Below are 19977 nucleotides of genomic sequence, written 5' to 3'. Positions count from 1 at the left end.
TCCAGGTTTCGTCTCCAACCGACACCAGTAACTTTGACAGTTTCCCTGAAGACACAGATGAGCCTCCACCGGACGACATCTCCGGTTGGGATTACGACTTTTAGTCCAGTGTGGTTCAGAAACCTTCCAGCTGCCTGAGAGAAAGACGACTTCTCACAAGATCCTCATGCACCTTTGCCTGAGTTGTTTTAAAAGCGTTGCTGGACTCTGGGAGTGAAACCCTGAAGGATCTGAAGCCACAAAGTGATGCGAGCACCAAATGTGGAAAAGGCAGCAGAGGGAAATCTCGCTAATCAAACTGGTCTTATGTGTTCAAAAGGAACCCGAGAGTTAGAAGACGAAGGCCGTTCAAGGACGAGACAAATCCCCTGTTCACGCCACTGTTCACAAGACCAGGGCCACCTGTTCACAAGACCAGGGCCACTGTTTCCAAGACCAGGGCCACTTGTTCACAAGACCAGGGCCACTGTTTCCAAGACCAGGGCCACTTGTTCACAAGACCAGGGCCACCTGTTCACAAGACCAGGACCACCTGTTCACAAGACCAGGGCCACTTGTTCACAAGACCAGGGCCACCTGTTCACAAGACCAGGACCACCTGTTCACAAGACCAGGACCACCTGTTCACAAGACCAGGGCCACTTGTTCACAAGACCAGGGCCACCTGTTCACAAGACCAGGGCCACCTGTTCACAAGACCAGGGCCACCTGTTCACAAGACCAGGGCCACTTGTTCACAAGACCAGGGCCACCTGTTCACAAGACCAGGGCCACTTGTTCACAAGACCAGGGCCACCTGTTCACAAGACCAGGGCCACCTGTTCACAAGACCAGGGCCACCTGTTCACAAGACCAGGGCCACCTGTTCACAAGACCAGGGCCACCTGTTCACAAGACCAGGGCCACCTGTTCACAAGATCTGCAAATACGTCCTAGAAATCTCAGAGTGAAGTCATCCTGCTCCAAACTGAGCAGGATGACTTTTACACCTCCAGGAAGTCATCCTCCAGATTTCAGAGAGCTGAAACAAAGACCTTTTGAAATGCTTCATGTTTCTCAGAACCGCCCTGAGTCTTTGTTTGGCTGCAGCTGAACTTTGGGTATGTCCGTCCATCAGCAGTCGCTCACACAGTTCAGGCTTGCTTTATGTCCTGTGTGTTGCTTCAAGACTTCTTGTCTAATATATTGCTGCAAGAACATTGATTATGATTTCTTTAAGAGAAGAGTACGAGAAAGTAAAAGTAATTATTCAACTGCAAGTCAATTCTTTATCAGTTCTCTAAGAGCAGGAAATCAGCCCTCAAATAATGCATATTACAACAAAGAGCAAGTCATCCATTCGATTTTAGAGACCTATGGAAACATTATCTTCAAATCCACAAAGAAATGAAAGATACTTTTGTCGATGAATGACTCCGAGATAGATGGTGGAACACGGTATCTCCACACGCCACAGTACAGGCCTTGCTTTATGTCCTATGTAATGCTGCAGCTCTTAAATGTACATTAGTTAATGACGAGTGCCGGAAACCAGCTGCAAAAACCCTGACACTGAATCGGAGTGAATCTAAAGGAATCTTGTCACAAAGTGCTTTCCAGAAACACACAAGGCTGGATCACGATGTCAAAGTGCATAGTCTTTCACATATTAAACCAAATGGACATACGGCACAGCTAACCTGGGGGAAGGGCATACCAGTGAAGAGAGAGGCTCACTGGTGTGGTTCAGGAGCATTCATAGGTGGTGGCTCCATGTGGACCGTAGTGGGTTAATCCAGTTGTGGCGACTTCCTCAGTAAGATGACCCAAAAGTATGGCGTTGGTCTAATTGTGTAAAAGCTAAGAAAAGCTGCTGTTTAACAAATGAGAAGACAACATCCTGATCACATCAGAGACAACATGGCGATGTTTATCTGCAGCCAATGGGAAGCCTCTCTCAAGTGTCCCTTCTGGCATTTGTGCTGTGATATCCGGAAGCGATTCTGGAAGTCCGTTGGGGCTTTTCTGACTCTGTGAACCCAGGTTTGGCTCTGAAGGACAGACTGAATCTCTGAAGAGGTCACCGTGATGCCTTCGCTTCTCATTTCATATCGGGAACTGTAAATCCAAAGACGGTGTGGCAACTGCAGCGCTGCAGAGGAGATACGAACATTTCTAACTTTAAACGTTCCTTTTCTCCTTCCTTATGGTGTGGATCATAGCATGAGAAAACTCAGATTTTGTACTTATTTCCAAATGTTCCTTCATACTCTTTGCACACATGCACATTTAAATCTTGCAGCCACATGCACGACACAGTTTCATTGGTTGTGAAGTGTTTCAGCGAGTTTAAGGACTATTTCTATTTCCTGTCCGATGATCGAGATATACTTGCTTTTCCGATATGTACTCATCAACTCAACGTAATGTATTTCAAATTATAAAATGCAAATAATAATGAAACTTAAGACAATTGAAAGTTAAAATAGGGATGAATAATAGATTTTTCTTTAATCTTTTCTATCGAAGTTCACATTTTTGTATTTTTATTGTCGTTACAGTTGAACTTGTTCTCTAAACGTTCACACAAATCGTATTTACAACCAATTTGGACATTTTGATTAGTTAAAGCCACACGGTGTTCAGGTTTCATGTTTGCAGTAACTCCGCTTTGACTTGAAGTAGACGTGCGGTCTTTGTATTTCTTCCAGAGTGAAACCATATCAACAGATACGTCTATTTATTTATATTTTGTATTAATATTCTGTGGCCTTTCGTGAAAGCAGCTAACGTCGTCTCAGCGGTCTGAATCTGTTTCGTGATATTTTTGTTACCTCTGTGAGCTCTGCATGAAAATATTGGAGCATTTCAGTTTCTCCACAAGACGACGGCAGGTTTTAAAGAGGCCCTATTCTGCTTTGTTCACTTCTGGAACATCGTCACATCACTATGTCACACTCCTATAGGGTAGCGCTCCAACACATTGTACGTGATAGGCTAAGGGGCGGGACATCTCTAAGCAGTTGACCAATCACAACAGAGCCGGCCAGCTAACCAATCAGAGCAGCTCTGGTTTCAGACAGAGGGTGAAAAGAGGAGCTTTTTGAACATTAAAACATGAAGACATGTCTGAGATTATAAAGCCATACATTTGTTAGAAAAACAATTATACATTTTATTTTGCAAATCTTAGGCTTTGAAGTTGGGGATTAAATTATATATATTCATTCTTTTGTTATCGTTTTATAATTATGCTCTAGTAAATTCGCCGAATATTAACCGAAATGTATGAATCTATTCCGGTTAAGAGTCGTAATATCAACTCACCGTCACACTGCCAGCAGACTGCTTGATTTTATATTCAGCTAAAATGTTTTAGAAATTAGTGATGATATTTTGTGGTTATCAGAAGGTATCTCAGATGTATTTGTATATACTGGAAATATAGTATTTTATGATGTGTCAGCTGTTTCTAGATTATTATTATTAGTGGCTGTCATGTTTTTGCCATGTGTTAAAAAAGCTTTATTTAATATGACTGTTACAAATAAAATACTTTTAGAAGTAGTTTGTTCCGTTTGAAAAATAAAAGCATTAAGATATCTGTGCTTTGTTCCTTATTGAAGGTAAAGACACATTTTTGGGGTGAAATAATTCATATTTAAAAGCCTTTTTTTTAATGTAACTGATGCTTTATATATTTATCTTTTTGCATTTAGGCTTCATTTATTTCCATATTGTAGTCCTATGCAGGCAAGATATTGTCTACAATATTTTGTACTTTCTAGTTGGGTTGCAATGTAGAGGACTTGAAATCTCCTTGCTCATGTTGTGGTAGAAGGAAACGAGGAAGTAGACAGTCAACAGACATACAAATACCATTAAGAGGTTAAAACCATTATTAATGTTCATATACCGAAAACTTGTCAAGAATACTGTGATCTCAGCAATTCAGGAAGGCATCTCTCCAGCGTCCAGAAATATGTAGGGGTAGAAGACGAAGCAGGAGCCCAAGGGAAGAAAAGGTCATTACACGGTTAAGGACACACAGGACTAAAGCAGACACTCCACAGAATTGGCATGCACCCCACTGGACTCTGTACAGATTGCAATAAACCGGAAACCATCAAACCAACCCACTCCCTTCAGTCTGCGTACAAATGACACGACTTTACACATTGGAAATGCGTGCAATAGATACGAAGAAGTCCGATTTTGCGTGCATACTGTGATACGCTAACCATTCCCATTGAGTTCTGAGGCCGAGTTTTGCGTGCCGTTGCAACCCAGTATCACGGCAAGACGTGAACATGTGACGATTTAGCATGCTGGGAGATCTGAAGATGTCACGATTTCGTCCCTTCAAACGTGACAGTTACACGGTATTGTTAACATGGCCCAACCAGTGGAGAAATACCTGGAGACGCCAAGCAAATGCTCTACCAAGACGGTCGGTTGTTATTGTCAATATTAATATAATAATGATTTATTTTTTAATAGTCACTCGATTTCGCCAATTTTCTTGTTGCCCCAGCCGGTCGACACCTCTTTTAGCGAAACAAAGGCTACATTAATGTATTAAATCGATGTTAATATAACAAAATACATCCGTCATAAACAATACCGGAAACAGACGTAGGCAAGATTCTCAGCTCGGTGATTGGATGGTTTAGCCGCAATGCATGCTGGGATTTGGTGTTTATGTGATGTGAAATCCGAATAAAAAAAAATAATAATAATAATACTTTATTCCGAGTGTGCTTGCTTTTCTCTTTGAAAGTCATCACATAACTGCATTGTAATACACGGTTCGGCTCATTAAATATTACATATCTGCCGTAGTTCTCTATTTATAGAGCTCTGATGAGAAGACTTCTAGACAAACAGGAAGAACTGCCGCCAAAACTGAAAACGTGACGTTGATCATAAATATATCAGCAATTAAACAACATCTCACATTTCTTTTCACACAATACGTCTCCTCGCAGGATCAACACTAATTCAGCTGACTTTTATATTTGATCCAATCGGTAGATAGGCTGTATTTACACCATAACGGTGCACAGCTGATATAAACGGACACCTGGTGGTAGAAGAACGTTATTGAATTTTATTATTTGTATTATTAGATATTAATAGGAGACACAGACAGACAAACTAATAAGGCTTTATTTAAACATTAAATAATACTTTAGGTTAAGGTCTTCTTTGAAATAAGAAAAAAGCTTTGGGGGTATCTATCTACAGATAAATACGTCTAATATATTGCTTTCCTGCAATGTTAACTCTGTGTAAGCACTTATTTTAACTGATATTATACACATTATGTCGTGGCTTCCTTCCTTGTTTCTCCATCAAGCCACTAGACGCCTTAAACAGACAGTTCTAACTCGTTTCTTTCCTTAAATGACTCAGAGTTTGAAGTGTTGCTTGGCCTCCGATGGTTTAGAAGATGTTGCGATGTGTTTGCTCAAAATAACATACCAAACATTTGCACATGCAACAAAGAATATAGGCCTTTACAATATTGAAAAGAAATAGGCAAAACTCAAAGTAAAATAACAAAACAATTTAGGTATTCTTTCTGTCTTGATAATGCTTATAACTTAAAGGGTACTTGTACGGTAAGAGTACGGTACGTTACGGTAAGATAAGATAAGTACGGTTAAAAACTGTTCCTCGACGGCGTCTCTCAACAGGTTGCCCATCACTGTGGCTTTAGCACCGGCGCCGTGGGAATTGTAGTCCTTTTATAGTGCGTTGACTACAGACGTCACAATTAGGTGGCCTTTCTTATCAAATCAAAATACTGGCTCGAACACATTAATGATACTCTTATGTAGATAGAATAAGAAATGTGCAGAATGTGAGTTTAATGGTGGAGGTATTCACATATATTGATAGATGTCTTGTAATGCACTGTTGAGGAACCTGTGACCCAAGATTTTCATTCATTGCATAACTACACCGTAGTTGTTTATATGATATGTCAATAAACCTTAGAAAATCTTGAAATCTTGAAAGGGATGTGCAAAATAGCAATTATACAGTCTTTAATGAACTATTAGTAGAGAATAACGAGTAATTAATATACTTTATAGAGATCTGCAGATAAATGTGTAGTCTTCTCAAGCACCAACTATCAAATATCTCTCCTGATTGTTGGCACATCAATTTCACATTTCACATCATTAATCTGAATCTTCAAAGTAACTCAAATAAATGTAGTGGAGTAAAGATACCAGGTTAACCTCTGAATTGTAGTGGAGTAGAATGACAAAGTAACAATGAGCTGTCATGTGGGTATATATTAATGCTGTCCATTATGGACGCAAGCGATTTTCACCCATTTATTAATTATATGTTTTAAATGTGTACACACCAATGTGTTTCCTATCGCCTAAACCTCCAGGGCTGTACACAGTTTAATACTGTCAACTTCTAATTTTGGGAAAAACGAAAACGTCTTTTAAAACTACAATTCCCAGTAGAGACGTGCCATGGAGAACATGTTGCGAAACACAATAGCCAGCATGTGTAGTTCTGAGGGGGAGTTCGAGTCCAGTTTTGAATAGTCTGCCGTGGTTTCGTTCCATTTCAAAGAGCATGACGCTCGGCGTAACCTTGGCTACTGCCAGTGGCGGTTCTAGACCAATTTGACTGGGGGGGCCAGGCTGGGGCCAGTTATTTTCTGAGGGGGGCACAATAAATGCAGGACGAAAAAGACAAAGACAGTATGAAGTAATTGCGTACACACCTAAGGAAACAATGCAATACAGTTATTGATATTTGTTTCATTACACATTATTATATGCTTACCTTTGTGTGCTGTTTGGGTCTGTGGGACCCGTTTTCAGTGTTTACAAAAAGAAAATGGATGCAATTTAATTATTTGAACCTTCTTTATTTGGGGGTGGACCTAACCTTCTCTAGGGGGGGCCTGCAGGCCCGGGAAGATTTTTTTTGAAATGTTGAAGTTAAATGCATCAATCTGCACTTTGAGCAAAAAATGAATTTATGGATACAGCTCTCAACACTCAGATGAAAGAGAGCTGTATACTTTTCAAAAATCAAAACATCTTTAGAATATGATCACAACCAATAACAAATCATTTAAACTAGTTTATTCTTATCTTATGTTACCTAGTTAGCATTCTTTCTTTTTATTTATGCATATTTTACGAATCACTCCACTTTCAAACTGTTTTTTTTTTTTACTGTCCTATACACATTGGAATGACTTCTTGATTTTTTACAACACATTAAATAGATAAAGGTGTGCTCTCTCTAGCCCTCTCTCTCTCTCTCTCTCTCTCTCTCTCTCTCTCTCTCTCTCTCTCTCTCTCTCTCTCTCTCTCTCTCTCTCTGTGTCTCGCTTGCTCACAGAGGCTGTGTGCTCCTCCATGGCGATGATGGCTTGCGTTAAAAAAAAAAAAAAAAACATATTTGTAAAGTGGGGGCTATTGAGGGCTTGCGAGATACCGGTATTTTGTGATCGACGTGTTGGAGACCCCTGCTCTAATGGGTCCGCTAATGGGTCCGACTAGAATGATAAATATCTTTACTTCCGCCTATTCCGTCAGCCAAGAAATCGCTTAATCATAAACTTTTTTCTTTTTTTTTTCATTTTTAGGGGGGCCACAGGGGGGTCCAAAGTCAGTGTTAGGGGGGCACTGGCCCCCCCTGCCCCCCTCCTAGAACCGCCCCTGGCTACTGCCACTCCAACATCTAATCCCAGAGTTTGAAGATTAATCACAGGGTTTGTCAATGGGACTGTAGTCCCAAACGATAGCTGGGGATTATGGGTAGTGTAGTGTCTTCGGCCATCCTAAACTCTGAATTTATTTTCGGATATCATATCGCATTAACACCATATCCCAATGTGCATTGCGGCTAAAACATCCCCGAGCTTCACACTGAGGATCTTGGCTAATCAGTTCAGTGGGTTTGTGGTGTCTGTTTCCAATATAAAATAAAAACAATAATCGTGGCTTGGTATTGAGTAAGAATATGTTTTTATGAACCACACAGCTTCCGGTCTACCAAGAACCGACCGGACAAAAATAAGTGTGCATGCACGAAACAAAACTCGGTTTCAGATCTCAATGGGAATGGTTAGCAAATCACATGCATGCAAAATCGGACTTCTGCGTATCTATTGCACGCATTTCCAATGTGTAAAGTCGTGTCATTTGTACGAAGACTGAAGAGAGTGGGTTGGTCAAACAGACAGTCTTAATACAATGCCACAAGTACGGAGATGCGAGGAGAGTGCTAGCTAGCTAATGAAAGACTCAGCCTTACTTTGGGGAATCTGATAGGGACATCAGAGGAAGTCTTTAAACTGCTGGAAAAATCTTGCAAACGGAGGGGTAGTGTGTAAGGTTTAGGGGGCGGTTTGGAATTGGGCCTATACCTGCTGCTCCACCTGACTGACCAACACTGTGTGTCCGTCATGAAACACGCTGTTTACAAATAGTTCCTGCAAACATTAACTGATAAACTGCACAATAAGATATTAAAGACATTAAATATCATCATACAGATGTTAACAACCTCATGTTACCTCGTATTGTTTTTAACTCAGGATCATATCCCAGTGTTTAGTCCGGAAAACGGTAAAAGAGTGCATTTTATTATAAAGTTGTGTATATTTAGAAAAACCAAGCAGCTTCTAAACATCAGATTTTAAAACAAAAAGTGTTTTACAAAAAAGAAACACCATTAAAGATTTTGGGGGTTTTATTCCAAGAGATTTCAAACCTTTGTTTTACAAAAGTTACGGCATTTCCCGTTTCTTCCGGAGAGAGGGGAGTCCGCCCCAAAGCCTCCTGCTGTTTTTACACCTCCATCTGACAGAAGGAGCCTCGTTCAGCTGCGAGTGAGACTACAGACGGAGTTCACTCCATCACGGAGGGGGAGTTGGTGTGGTTTGGTTTTGGTTTCGTTTCGTTGTCAACATGCATCACTAATTTGTTCTCATTAAGGAGGATATACTGAGTAATTCGGCTTGTGCTGTCATTCACCCAACACTGAAGGAGTTCCCAGCAGCCAAACATCAAATAAACTGAAAAGTTATTTTGTATTCTTAATTGGAGGATTGTTTCTATGCCGAATTCATCCCAAGACTCGTAATCATTCAGAATATATCTCAAAAGGTTTAGAAAGATATGAATGAGCTGGACATGAACAAGATTACCTTTAATCCTCATGATTTCTCCTTGGAGTCTGGTAGTCCTGCCTCAAACTGCGACCAAAAGCAGATCTTGCTCTAAAAAGCTAGATCTGCTTTGTTTTGCTCTTTTATAAACCCTTCTTACTCGTTAAAAAAACCATGGATGTTTAATATAAATCTGGATGTTACACTGAGTAATTTGGCATTAAAATGTTATATAAGAAACAGACCATCAAAGTGTTTGGGTCTGCCGTCAAACTAACTGAAAAGTTAAGCTTTAAAAAAAATATTCTGAATGGATGATTATTTCTCTGCGGCATTAACACAAAGACCCAAACCTATTCAGATATATCTCCTAAAATATTAATTTACTGCCCTCAAATAAGATTACCTTTCATTCTCATCCTTTCTCGATGGAGTCTGGCGAGCCATGCCTTTTTTGTAAATCTTCTCAACATGTTAAAACAACCACGGATGTTTAATATAAACCTGGATGTCACTCTGAGTCATTCGGCTCACATTTTGGTGCTTGTTTCTTATTATTTAGATAGTGGGCCACAGGGTTGTATTCATGTGTCTGTAATTCATGCAATGTTTCCTTTGTAAACCCTTCATACATTAAATGCATTATTATTATTATGGTATGTGCATGTTCTATTAACCCTTTTTCTCTGTTGGTACAGACAGTTCATGCTCACGCCTCCGGTCTTTTTTATGAATGAGAAACACACACATGACGTCATCAGGAAGCCCCTACTCCCCTCTCTGCTGAGAGAGAGACAGAGAGAGAGAGGGGAAAAAAGAGAGAGAGAGAAAGAGAGAGAGGGGGAGCGAGAGGGAGAGATGTTTTCATTACGTCTCTCGCCCTCCTCAGCCTGAGGATGAGTAATCCACTGAGGAGGGGGGGAGAGGGAGGAAACAGGAAACCTACGCAGCTTCAGCATCAGAGAGCAGAACCAGACGATGGAGATTCAAAACCTGTGAGTGCTTCTACACAGCGGGGCTGACTAACGCCTGGAACTAAAGCATAATTCATATTTTTGTGTCACGTTTTGGAACTGGCTAATCGCTGGAGTGCAGAGGTGGGATTTATATTTCTGTTTTCTCTCATGTGCAGCGGGGCAGACTAATATCTGGACAGGAGGGAGGCTCGGTGCACGACACCTGACTAATTTATGGAGAACCGGTCAGCCTCTTTTGGACTGTGGGGGCAGACTACGTCCTGAACAGCAACCATCCGTCTCCTCCACATGTGGTGCTCCAGAGGCTGGGACCTGGCTAGTATCTGGAATATCTGATCAGAACAGCAGCTCCTGTGTGTAGCAGCCTCCCCCCCCCCCCCCCCCCCCCCCCCCCATCTCTCCTCCTGCTGGGACCAGGCTAATCTCTGGATCATGTTCTGTTTCTGCCTGCAGAGCTCCCTGCTGAAGCTCCGGGCTCTGGAGGGGGAGGGGGGGCCGTCGCCGGGATCCTCCCCCGACGAGAGCCCCCCTCCTCTGGGCAGCAAGGGGCAGAAGAGCCCCCCCAGCTCGGGGGAGACAGGGGGGGGGGAAACACTGGCTCTCTGCCACAGCCCCCCCGCCACTGACGAGAACAGCCCCCCAGGTAAATTATTATAATAATACATGTAATTTGTATAGTGCTTTTCCTGGTGCTCAGAGATCAGAAACAGTAGTCCTGTCTGTCTATCTGTCTGTCTATCTTTCTGTCTCTCTGTCTCTGTGTGTGTGTGTGTGTGTGTGTGTGTGTGTGTGTGTGTGTGTGTGTGTGTGTGTGTGTGTGTGTGGCCTAGCATTACTATACTTGTGGGGACCTAAATCTGTTTACACATTCACGTGTTGGGGACTCGCCTCCCTTATGGGGACAAAACGGAGGTCCCCATGAGGGGAATCATTAATTTTAGGGTGAAGGTTAGAGTTAGGGTAAACATGTGTTGGTTATGGTTAAGGTTAGGATATGTCTCCAGGAAATGCATGTAGGCCTAAGTCAATGTAATGTCCCCTGAAGTGATGTATACATGGTGTGTGTGTGTGTGTGTGTGTGTCTGTGTGTCTGTCTGTCTGTCTGACTGTGACGTCACTAGACAGTTTACACATGAGGGTACTAGTAGTAACACATACTACTAAACGGGCATCGTGTTTCCAGGTGTCAGAGTTTTTACTGCGTACTAGATTTAAGGTTTAATGTTATTATTATACATTTTTACATTCATATTATAATTATATCTATATTATTATTTATATGATTGAATATATTAAATATATGTATTTATATTAATCATTCAATACAGGCTTTTCAAAATAAGAGCAGCTTTAAACCAGCTGTGGTGGACTTAGGGTTATGTTTTTCACAATAAAAGCTGCCTTAAATCAACTCTGTGAAACTCTTCCAGGATGATTGTATAAGAAAGATTTGATACAGGTTTTACACAATAAGTTTAAACGTTAAATACGGGCTTATCACATTAAGAAATCCCTGAAACCAGCAGCTGATCCTGGTTCAGTTTGTTTTTTAATTTCTACTGATCATAGTTCCATTGTTGAGGTCTACTAAAATAAATGTATATTGTTCAATGTTCCAAACTCACACTGGTTTCTCATCCAGCATCTCTGTATAGTCTGTGTATTCACTCTCTGCAGGGTGTCTGCGGGGTCTTAAAAAGTATTAAAAGTTGATAAATCAATTTAGCGAAAATTAAGGCTATTAAAAAGTATTAAAAAGTATTAAACGGCATTTTCCAAGGTATTAAGAAGGTTCACAGCAACGACAACATGAAACACCCTTTAATTTACTGAAACGACATGTCGGGAAACCCCCCAAGGCGGCCCCATGCATAGCGCGCCGTAAAATGCTGCTTATTATTTTAAGTTTCGTTGCCTTGCTCCGCTCTGTGTGGGGGGGGGAACTAAACGACTACGGTAACGGGCCCCAAGGTGGGTAGACCGACGAACGCAACGCTCTGGGGGTCCAATGGCTCCGTGTGTAAGCCCTATATGATCATTTTCTGATAACGATGAAATAGCCCGTCTCCCTCTCCCCACGTCTCCTGCTGCTGCTGGGCTGTCAGAAGAGGGGGAGGAAAAGAGAGGCAGGCACCGTTTATTAAATATTCTTATATTATTATACAGAGAACAGAGTCGTTATCAATTTGTTTTAAAGCTCAATAAATAACAAAGAAGACCTCTGACCGGCACTTTTCTAATTTTGTACGGAAGATTTAAACTTTAACGGACATGTTGACCGGCGGAAACATTTTTTTACGGAAACTGCCGCACTGGTCCCCCTCGTTCCTTGGAAGAGGCGGAGAGGTGGGTGTTTTTTCATCTGCTGGTGGACTACCTGAGAGATACAGCAGGAGAACACGCCGTCCACCGCGGAGATAAACAGAAGGGCAACCATGGCAACCATGCTCCGGGGTCTTCTTCGCTGCTTTTGGTGTATTTCGGGTGGCAGCAGCGCCACTTACAGGCCCGGCATATGTACTACATCGTTTCCAGCATTTCCAGCGTTCTAGTGTGAAACGGACACGTCAATGAATCGAATGCGTGTGAACGGAAGACTTTTTTGCACTTGCGTATGCGTTTTACCGTATGCGTCCTCGTTGGGGCCGGGGTCTAAGCCAAACTATATCCGGTCACAGAGATCTGCTATTTTAAAGTAAAGTCAACACATATAGACCCTAAATATAGTCTATATTAAGAACGAGAAAAGTCTTAACATATATATCCTTTTTTATAAACATATGACAAATGTGTGAGGGTGATGACGTCAGAGCATCGTCCTATGTGCCAGGGCTTAGCCCCGGACAGCCCGCACCCCAATTTAACCCCTGGGTATTTGTGAGGGAGCTCCTATATGGCATTACCCCGCTGAAGCTCACCAAAGTTTAACATATTTCATAGTTCAAAGTTTTGTCAATTGTTTTGTTTATTGGTCAAATACTGGTTTCTAATGGTTTCTGAGGAGTTTGACTGGAATGAAAGAGCACAGAGTACAGAAGCAACAAAGCAGCATACTGCATTAAACCTGACCTTCACAGAGAGGTTGAAGTTCATGTGGAGAGGAGGCTTCAGTAGTCTGTCTGCACTCCGTTTAGTTTTGCTATCTTACAATCAATATAGTAAATGTGAGGTGAAGTGTGTAACCGGTTAGAACTCAAAGTTGCGATGAGGTCTTAAAATGTATGGAAAGGGTCTTTAAAAAAGGTCTTAAAAGGGATTACATTTGACGTCTTAAAAGGTATTAAATTTGACTTCAGGATTCCTGCATATACCCTGCTCTGTCCTACACGGCTTGTTGGAGCTCCTGCCCCCCCCCCTCCCTGTGAGCCCAGTGGCCGTCTGCGAGACAGCGAGACACAGCAGTTCGCTGTCTCGCCGACCCCACACCAGTGAGCCAGCTCACAGTGTCCCGCTCCTCGCAGCAGCAAGCCTCACAACGTCCTGCCGAGTGTGTGTGAGGAAGTCTGTGGATTGGTCCAAACGTAACGGCTCCGCAGATTGGTCCAAATGGTTACGTTACGTCACTATACCCAAGAAGTAAACATTGGAAGGCGTTCTGGGGCAGCACAGACAGGTCTTCTCTTTGTTAGAGCGTTACTCCCTACAGGGTGTACTTTGAGGGTTTTGACTCTGCAGACCGTTCACATGCAGAAGCTACAGAACACAAGGGGACGGGTCAGAACCAGAAAAGCATGACATGGGACCTTTAAGTGAATTATGGCTTTTCATAATAAAAGCCTTTTTTAAACAAATCCTGGTTGACTTTGTTGATTAATGTAAGTCAGGCTTTTCAAAATAAGAGTTGATTGTGTATTGTTGATGTTAACAGTAATGGTTCTTCCTGTTTCTCCAGAGCCCCTCGCCCCCCCCAGCCCTACAGGTGAGGAAGGGGGGGGGGCGCTCCTCCAACTGTTATCGGGGGGGCCAGGCCCGCTGCCCTCCCCCCGCTGTCTCACCCACAGCGTGAGGTTCAACTCTGACCCAGAGGCAGCACCCTCCCCCCCCTGCAGCCAGCAGTACATGTGAGTACCTGTCTTTAAGAAGCTCTTGTTGTGAAAAACCTGACTGATTTGAAGAAACTCTTATTGTGAAAAACCTGACTGATTTGAAGAAACTCTTATTGTGAAAAACCTGACTGATTTGAAGAAACTCTTATTGTGAAAAACCTGACTGATTTGAAGAAACTCTTATTGTGAAAAACCTGACTGATTTGAAGAAACTCTTATTGTGAAAAACCTGACTGATTTGAAGAAACTCTTATTGTGAAAAACCTGTCCGCCTCTGTCTGTATGTCTGATTTTAAGAAGCTCTTATTGTGAAAAACCTTTCTATCTGTCTCTCAGTCTCACCTGTCTGTCTCTCTCTCTGTCTGTCTGATTTCAAGAAGCCCTTTTTTTGAAAAACCTGTCTGTCTCTCCGTCTCAACTCTCTGTCTGATTATAAGAAGCTCTTATTGTGTCTTTACCTTTCTGTCTCTCACCTGTCTCTCTCTCTCACCTGTCCGTCCCTCTCTTTGTTTACCTGTCTGTCTCTATGTTTACCTGTCTGTCTCTCTCTCACCTGTCTGTCTGTCTCTTTGTTTACCTGTCTGTCTCTCTCTCACCTGTCTGTCTCTCTCTCACCTGTCTGTCTCTCTCTCACCTGTCTGTCTCTCTCTCACCTGTCTGTCTCTCTCTTTGTTTACCTGTCTGTCTCTCTGTTTACCTGTCTGTCTCTCTCTCACCTGTCTGTCTCTCTCTTTGTTTACCTGTCTGTCTCTTTGTTTACCTGTCTGTCTCTCTGTTTACTTGTCTGTCTCTCTCTTTGTTTACCTGTCTGTCTCTTTGTTTACCTGTCTGTCTCTCTGTTTACCTGTCTGTCTCTCTCTCACCTGTCTGTCTCTCTCTTTGTTTACCTGTCTGTCTCTCTGTTTACCTGTCTGTCTCTCTGTCTGCCTGTCTGTGTGCAGGTGTCAGGCTCTGGACCAGGCCGATGTCTCGGAGAACCCCGGCTCGCCCTCCGTCTCGTTTCTCACGCGGCAGATTCAGGCCCTGAAGAAGAAAGTCCGTCGCTTCGAGGACCAGTTCGAGCAGGACATGAAGTACAAGGTGGACACTGCTGTTAATGTAATACATCAATTATCAAAACACATCAATTAACCAATTAATACGCTGGATTTTGTCTGCTGTGTTAGGATAATCCAAGACAGGCTTTTCAAAATAAGAAACTAATCCTGTTTATCTTTGTGATGTTTATAGAAGACAGGCTTTTCAAAATAAGAGCGTCTTAAAAACTAGTAATCGTTCAATTTGTCACGTAAACTCAAGTTGGTATTTTCAAAATAAGAGCTGCTCATTAACAGCATTATGAAACAAATCGAGTCCTGAATCCTGGTAAGGATTATTCAAGGCAGGCTTTTCAAAATAAGAGCTGCTTTATACGAGCTTAATGACAGTCGGATGTCAGTATTTTGACGTGATGAGAAAATGTATTTTCAAAAATAAAAGTGTTCACCCAGAGTTTCACTTCCTGTTTGGGTTTCAGCCGACACACAACGATAAATACTCAAACCCCGAGATGATCCGAGTGATGGGGGAGCTGGCCTCGGCTCGCAAGCGACTGAAAGGTAAGACAACAGATCAGAGACGTGTAGGAGACGTGAGCTCTGTGAAGTGCCTCCATAAACATTCACCTGTTCGTCATCTTGATATCTATTTATTTATATAAATACTTATCACCGCAATAAACCGTATTTAATTTAGTCTTAATGTACGTTATTTAATTTCATATTCTGTTCTTGTACATATCATATTCTATTTAAATGTATAGAGACTTCTTGTAGGCTATATATATATATATATATATATATATATATAGATATATATATCTATATATATATGTGTTGCATCGTTGGAGGAGCTCAGCTCAGAAGAGTTTCCAACATTTCCCAAATACTTCTTTATCTTATCTGACAATAAAACCTTTGAATCTTGAATGTGTTCCTGCAGAGATGGTTAAAGTACACACATCCTTTACTCATGTAGAAGTACACACATCCGTTACTCAAGTAGAAGTACACACATCCTTTACTCACGTAGAAGTCCACACATCCTTTACTCACGTAGAAGTACACACATCCTTTACTCAAGTAGAAGTACACACATCCTTTACTCACGTAGAAGTACACATCCTTTACTCACGTAGAAGTCCACACATCCTTTACTCACGTAGAAGTACACACAACCTTTACTCACGTAGAAGTACACACATCCTTTACTCACGTAGAAGTACACATCCTTTACTCACGTAGAAGTACACACATCCTTTACTCACGTAGAAGTACACATCCTTTACTCACGTAGAAGTACACATCCTTTACTCACGTAGAAGTACACATCCTTTACTCACGTAGAAGTACACATCCTTTACTCAAGTAGAAGTACACATCCTTTACTCACGTAGAAGTACACACATCCTTTACTCAAGTAGAAGTACACATCCTTTACTCACTTAGAAGTACACACATCCTTTACTCAAGTAGAAGTACACATCCTTTACTCACGTAGAAGTACACACATCCTGTACTCAAGTAGAAGTACACATCCTTTACTCACGTAGAAGTACACATCCTGTACTCACGTAGAAGTCCACACATCCTTTACTCAAGTAGAAGTACACACATCCTTTACTCACGTAGAAGTACACTCATCCTTTACTCAAGTAGAAGTACACACATCATTTACTCACGTAGAAGTCCACACATCCTTTACTCAAGTAGAAGTACACATCCTTTACTCACGTAGAAGTACACACATCCTTTACTCACGTAGAAGTACACTCATCCTTTACTCACGTAGGAGTACACATCCTTTACTCACGTAGAAGTAAACATCCTTTACTCAAGTAGAAGTACACATCCTTTACTCACGTAGAAGCACATCCTTTACTCACGTAGAAGTACACATCCTTTACCCACGTAGAAGTACACTCATCCTTTACTCACGTAGGAGTACACATCCTTTACTCACGTAGAAGCACATCCTTTACTCACGTAGAAGTACACATCCTTTACCCACGTAGAAGTACACTCATCCTTTACTCACGTAGAAGTACACATCCTTTACTCACGTAGAAGTACACACATCCTTTACTCACGTAGAAGTACACATCCTTTACTCACGTAGAAGTACACATCCTTTACTCACGTAGAAGTACACATCCTTTACTCACGTAGAAGTACACATCCTTTACTCAAGTAGAAGTACACATCCTTTACTCACGTAGAAGTACACACATCCTTTACTCAAGTAGAAGTACACATCCTTTACTCACTTAGAAGTACACACATCCTTTACTCAAGTAGAAGTACACATCCTTTACTCACGTAGAAGTACACACATCCTGTACTCAAGTAGAAGTACACATCCTTTACTCACGTAGAAGTACACATCCTGTACTCACGTAGAAGTCCACACATCCTTTACTCAAGTAGAAGTACACACATCCTTTACTCACGTAGAAGTACACTCATCCTTTACTCAAGTAGAAGTACACACATCATTTACTCACGTAGAAGTCCACACATCCTTTACTCAAGTAGAAGTACACATCCTTTACTCACGTAGAAGTACACACATCCTTTACTCACGTAGAAGTACACTCATCCTTTACTCACGTAGGAGTACACATCCTTTACTCACGTAGAAGTAAACATCCTTTACTCAAGTAGAAGTACACATCCTTTACTCACGTAGAAGCACATCCTTTACTCACGTAGAAGTACACATCCTTTACCCACGTAGAAGTACACTCATCCTTTACTCACGTAGGAGTACACATCCTTTACTCACGTAGAAGTACACATCCTTTACTCACGTAAGAGTACACATCCTTTACTCAAGTAGAAGTACACATCCTTTACTCACGTAGAAGTACACACATCCTTTACTCACGTAGAAGTACACACATCCTTTACTCACGTAGGAGTACACATCCTTTACTCACGTAGAAGTACACATCCTTTACTCACGTAGAAGTACACATCCTTTACTCACGTAGAAGCACATCCTTTACTCAAGTAGAAGTACACACATCCTTTACTCACGTAGAAGTACACATCCTTTACTCACGTAGAAGTACACACATCCTTTACTCAAGTAGAAGTACACACATCCTTTACTCGAGTAGAAGTACACATATCCTTTACTCACGTAGAAGTACACACATCCTTTACTCACGTAGAAGTACACACATCCTTTACTCACGTAGAAGTACACACATCCTTTACTCACGTAGAAGTACACATCCTTTACTCACGTAGAAGTACACACATCCTTTACTCACGTAGAAGTACACACATCCTTTACTCAAGTAGAAGTACACATCCTTTACTCACGTAGAAGTACACATCCTTTACTCACGTAGAAGTACACATCCTTTACTCACGTAGAAGTACACATCCTTTACTCACGTAGAAGTACACATCCTTTACTCACGTAGAAGTACACACATCCTTTACTCACGTAGAAGTACACACATCCTTTACTCAAGTAGAAGTACACACATCCTTTACTCGAGTAGAAGTACACACATCCTTTACTCACGTAGAAGTACACACATCCTTTACTTACGTAGAAGTACACACATCCTTTACTCACGTAGAAGTACACACATCCTTTACTCAAGTAGAAGTACACACATCCTTTACTCGAGTAGAAGTACACACATCCTTTACTCAAGTAGAAGTACACACATCCTTTACTCAAGTAGAAGTACACACATCCTTTACTCACGTAGAAGTACACACATCCTTTACTCACGTAGAAGTACACACATCCTTTACTCACGTAGAAGTACACACATCCTGTACTCAAGTAGAAGTACACACATCCTTTACTCACGTAGAAGTACACACATCCTTTACTCAAGTAGAAGTACACACATCCTTTACTCAAGTAGAAGTACACACATCCTTTACTCAAGTAGAAGTACACACATCCTTTACTCAAGTAGAAGTACACACATCCTTTACTCAGGTAGAAGTAGACACATCCTTTACTCAAGTAGAAGTACACACATCCTTTACTCAGGTAGAAGTACACACATCCTTTACTCAAGTAGAAGTACACACATCCTTTACTCACGTAGAAGTACACACATCCTTTACTTACGTAGAAGTACACACATCCTTTACTCACGTAGAAGTACACACATCCTTTACTCAAGTAGAAGTACACACATCCTTTACTCGAGTAGAAGTACACACATCCTTTACTCAAGTAGAAGTACACACATCCTTTACTCATGTAGAAGTACACACATCCTTTACTCACGTAGAAGTACACACATCCTTTACTCGAGTAGAAGTACACACATCCTTTACTCACGTAGAAGTACACACATCCTTTACTTACGTAGAAGTACACACATCCTTTACTCACGTAGAAGTACACACATCCTTTACTCAAGTAGAAGTACACACATCCTTTACTCGAGTAGAAGTACACACATCCTTTACTCAAGTAGAAGTACACACATCCTTTACTCAAGTAGAAGTACACACATCCTTTACTCACGTAGAAGTACACACATCCTTTACTCAAGTAGAAGTACACACATCCTTTACTCAAGTAGAAGTACACACATCCTTTACTTACGTAGAAGTACACACATCCTTTACTCACGTAGAAGTACACACATCCTTTACTCAAGTAGAAGTACACACATCCTTTACTCGAGTAGAAGTACACACATCCTTTACTCAAGTAGAAGTACACACATCCTTTACTCAAGTAGAAGTACACACATCCTTTACTCACGTAGAAGTACACACATCCTTTACTC

The 19977-nt window shown here is 41.5% G+C and overlaps 2 protein-coding genes across 6 annotated transcripts in view; both read left to right on the top strand.

Moving 5' to 3' along the window:
* Window positions 1-402, top strand: part of LOC307024553 (cGMP-dependent protein kinase 1-like) — a 47815-nt gene extending 47413 nt beyond the window's left edge. Inside the window, exon 10 of one of the 3 annotated variants that reach the window (XM_079658790.1) lies at window positions 6-402. In XM_079658790.1, coding sequence (XP_079514916.1) covers window positions 6-104 — 99 coding nt within the window. In that variant the 3' untranslated portion in view covers window positions 105-402. The remainder of the gene's footprint in view (window positions 1-5) is intronic. The other 2 variants (XM_079658791.1, XM_079658792.1) reach the window with 2 other exon arrangements.
* Window positions 403-9806: 9404 nt separating this feature from the next.
* LOC307023892 (protein FAM13A-like) overlaps window positions 9807-19977 on the top strand; it is a 42060-nt gene continuing 31889 nt past the window's right edge. The window contains exons 1-5 of one of the 3 annotated variants that reach the window (XM_079657543.1): window positions 9807-10134; window positions 10272-10759; window positions 14009-14177; window positions 15104-15260; window positions 15679-15760. In XM_079657543.1, the coding sequence (XP_079513669.1) occupies window positions 10549-10759; window positions 14009-14177; window positions 15104-15260; window positions 15679-15760 (619 nt within the window). In that variant the 5' untranslated portion in view covers window positions 9807-10134; window positions 10272-10548. The other 2 variants (XM_079657545.1, XM_079657544.1) reach the window with 2 other exon arrangements.

Source organism: Notothenia rossii (genome assembly GCF_949606895.1).
Source record: "Notothenia rossii genome assembly, chromosome: 11".
In the NCBI taxonomy this organism is placed as follows: domain Eukaryota; kingdom Metazoa; phylum Chordata; class Actinopteri; order Perciformes; family Nototheniidae; genus Notothenia; species Notothenia rossii.
The sequence above is the reverse complement of the archived record's forward strand: the minus strand, read 5'-3'. Positions and strand labels throughout refer to the sequence as shown.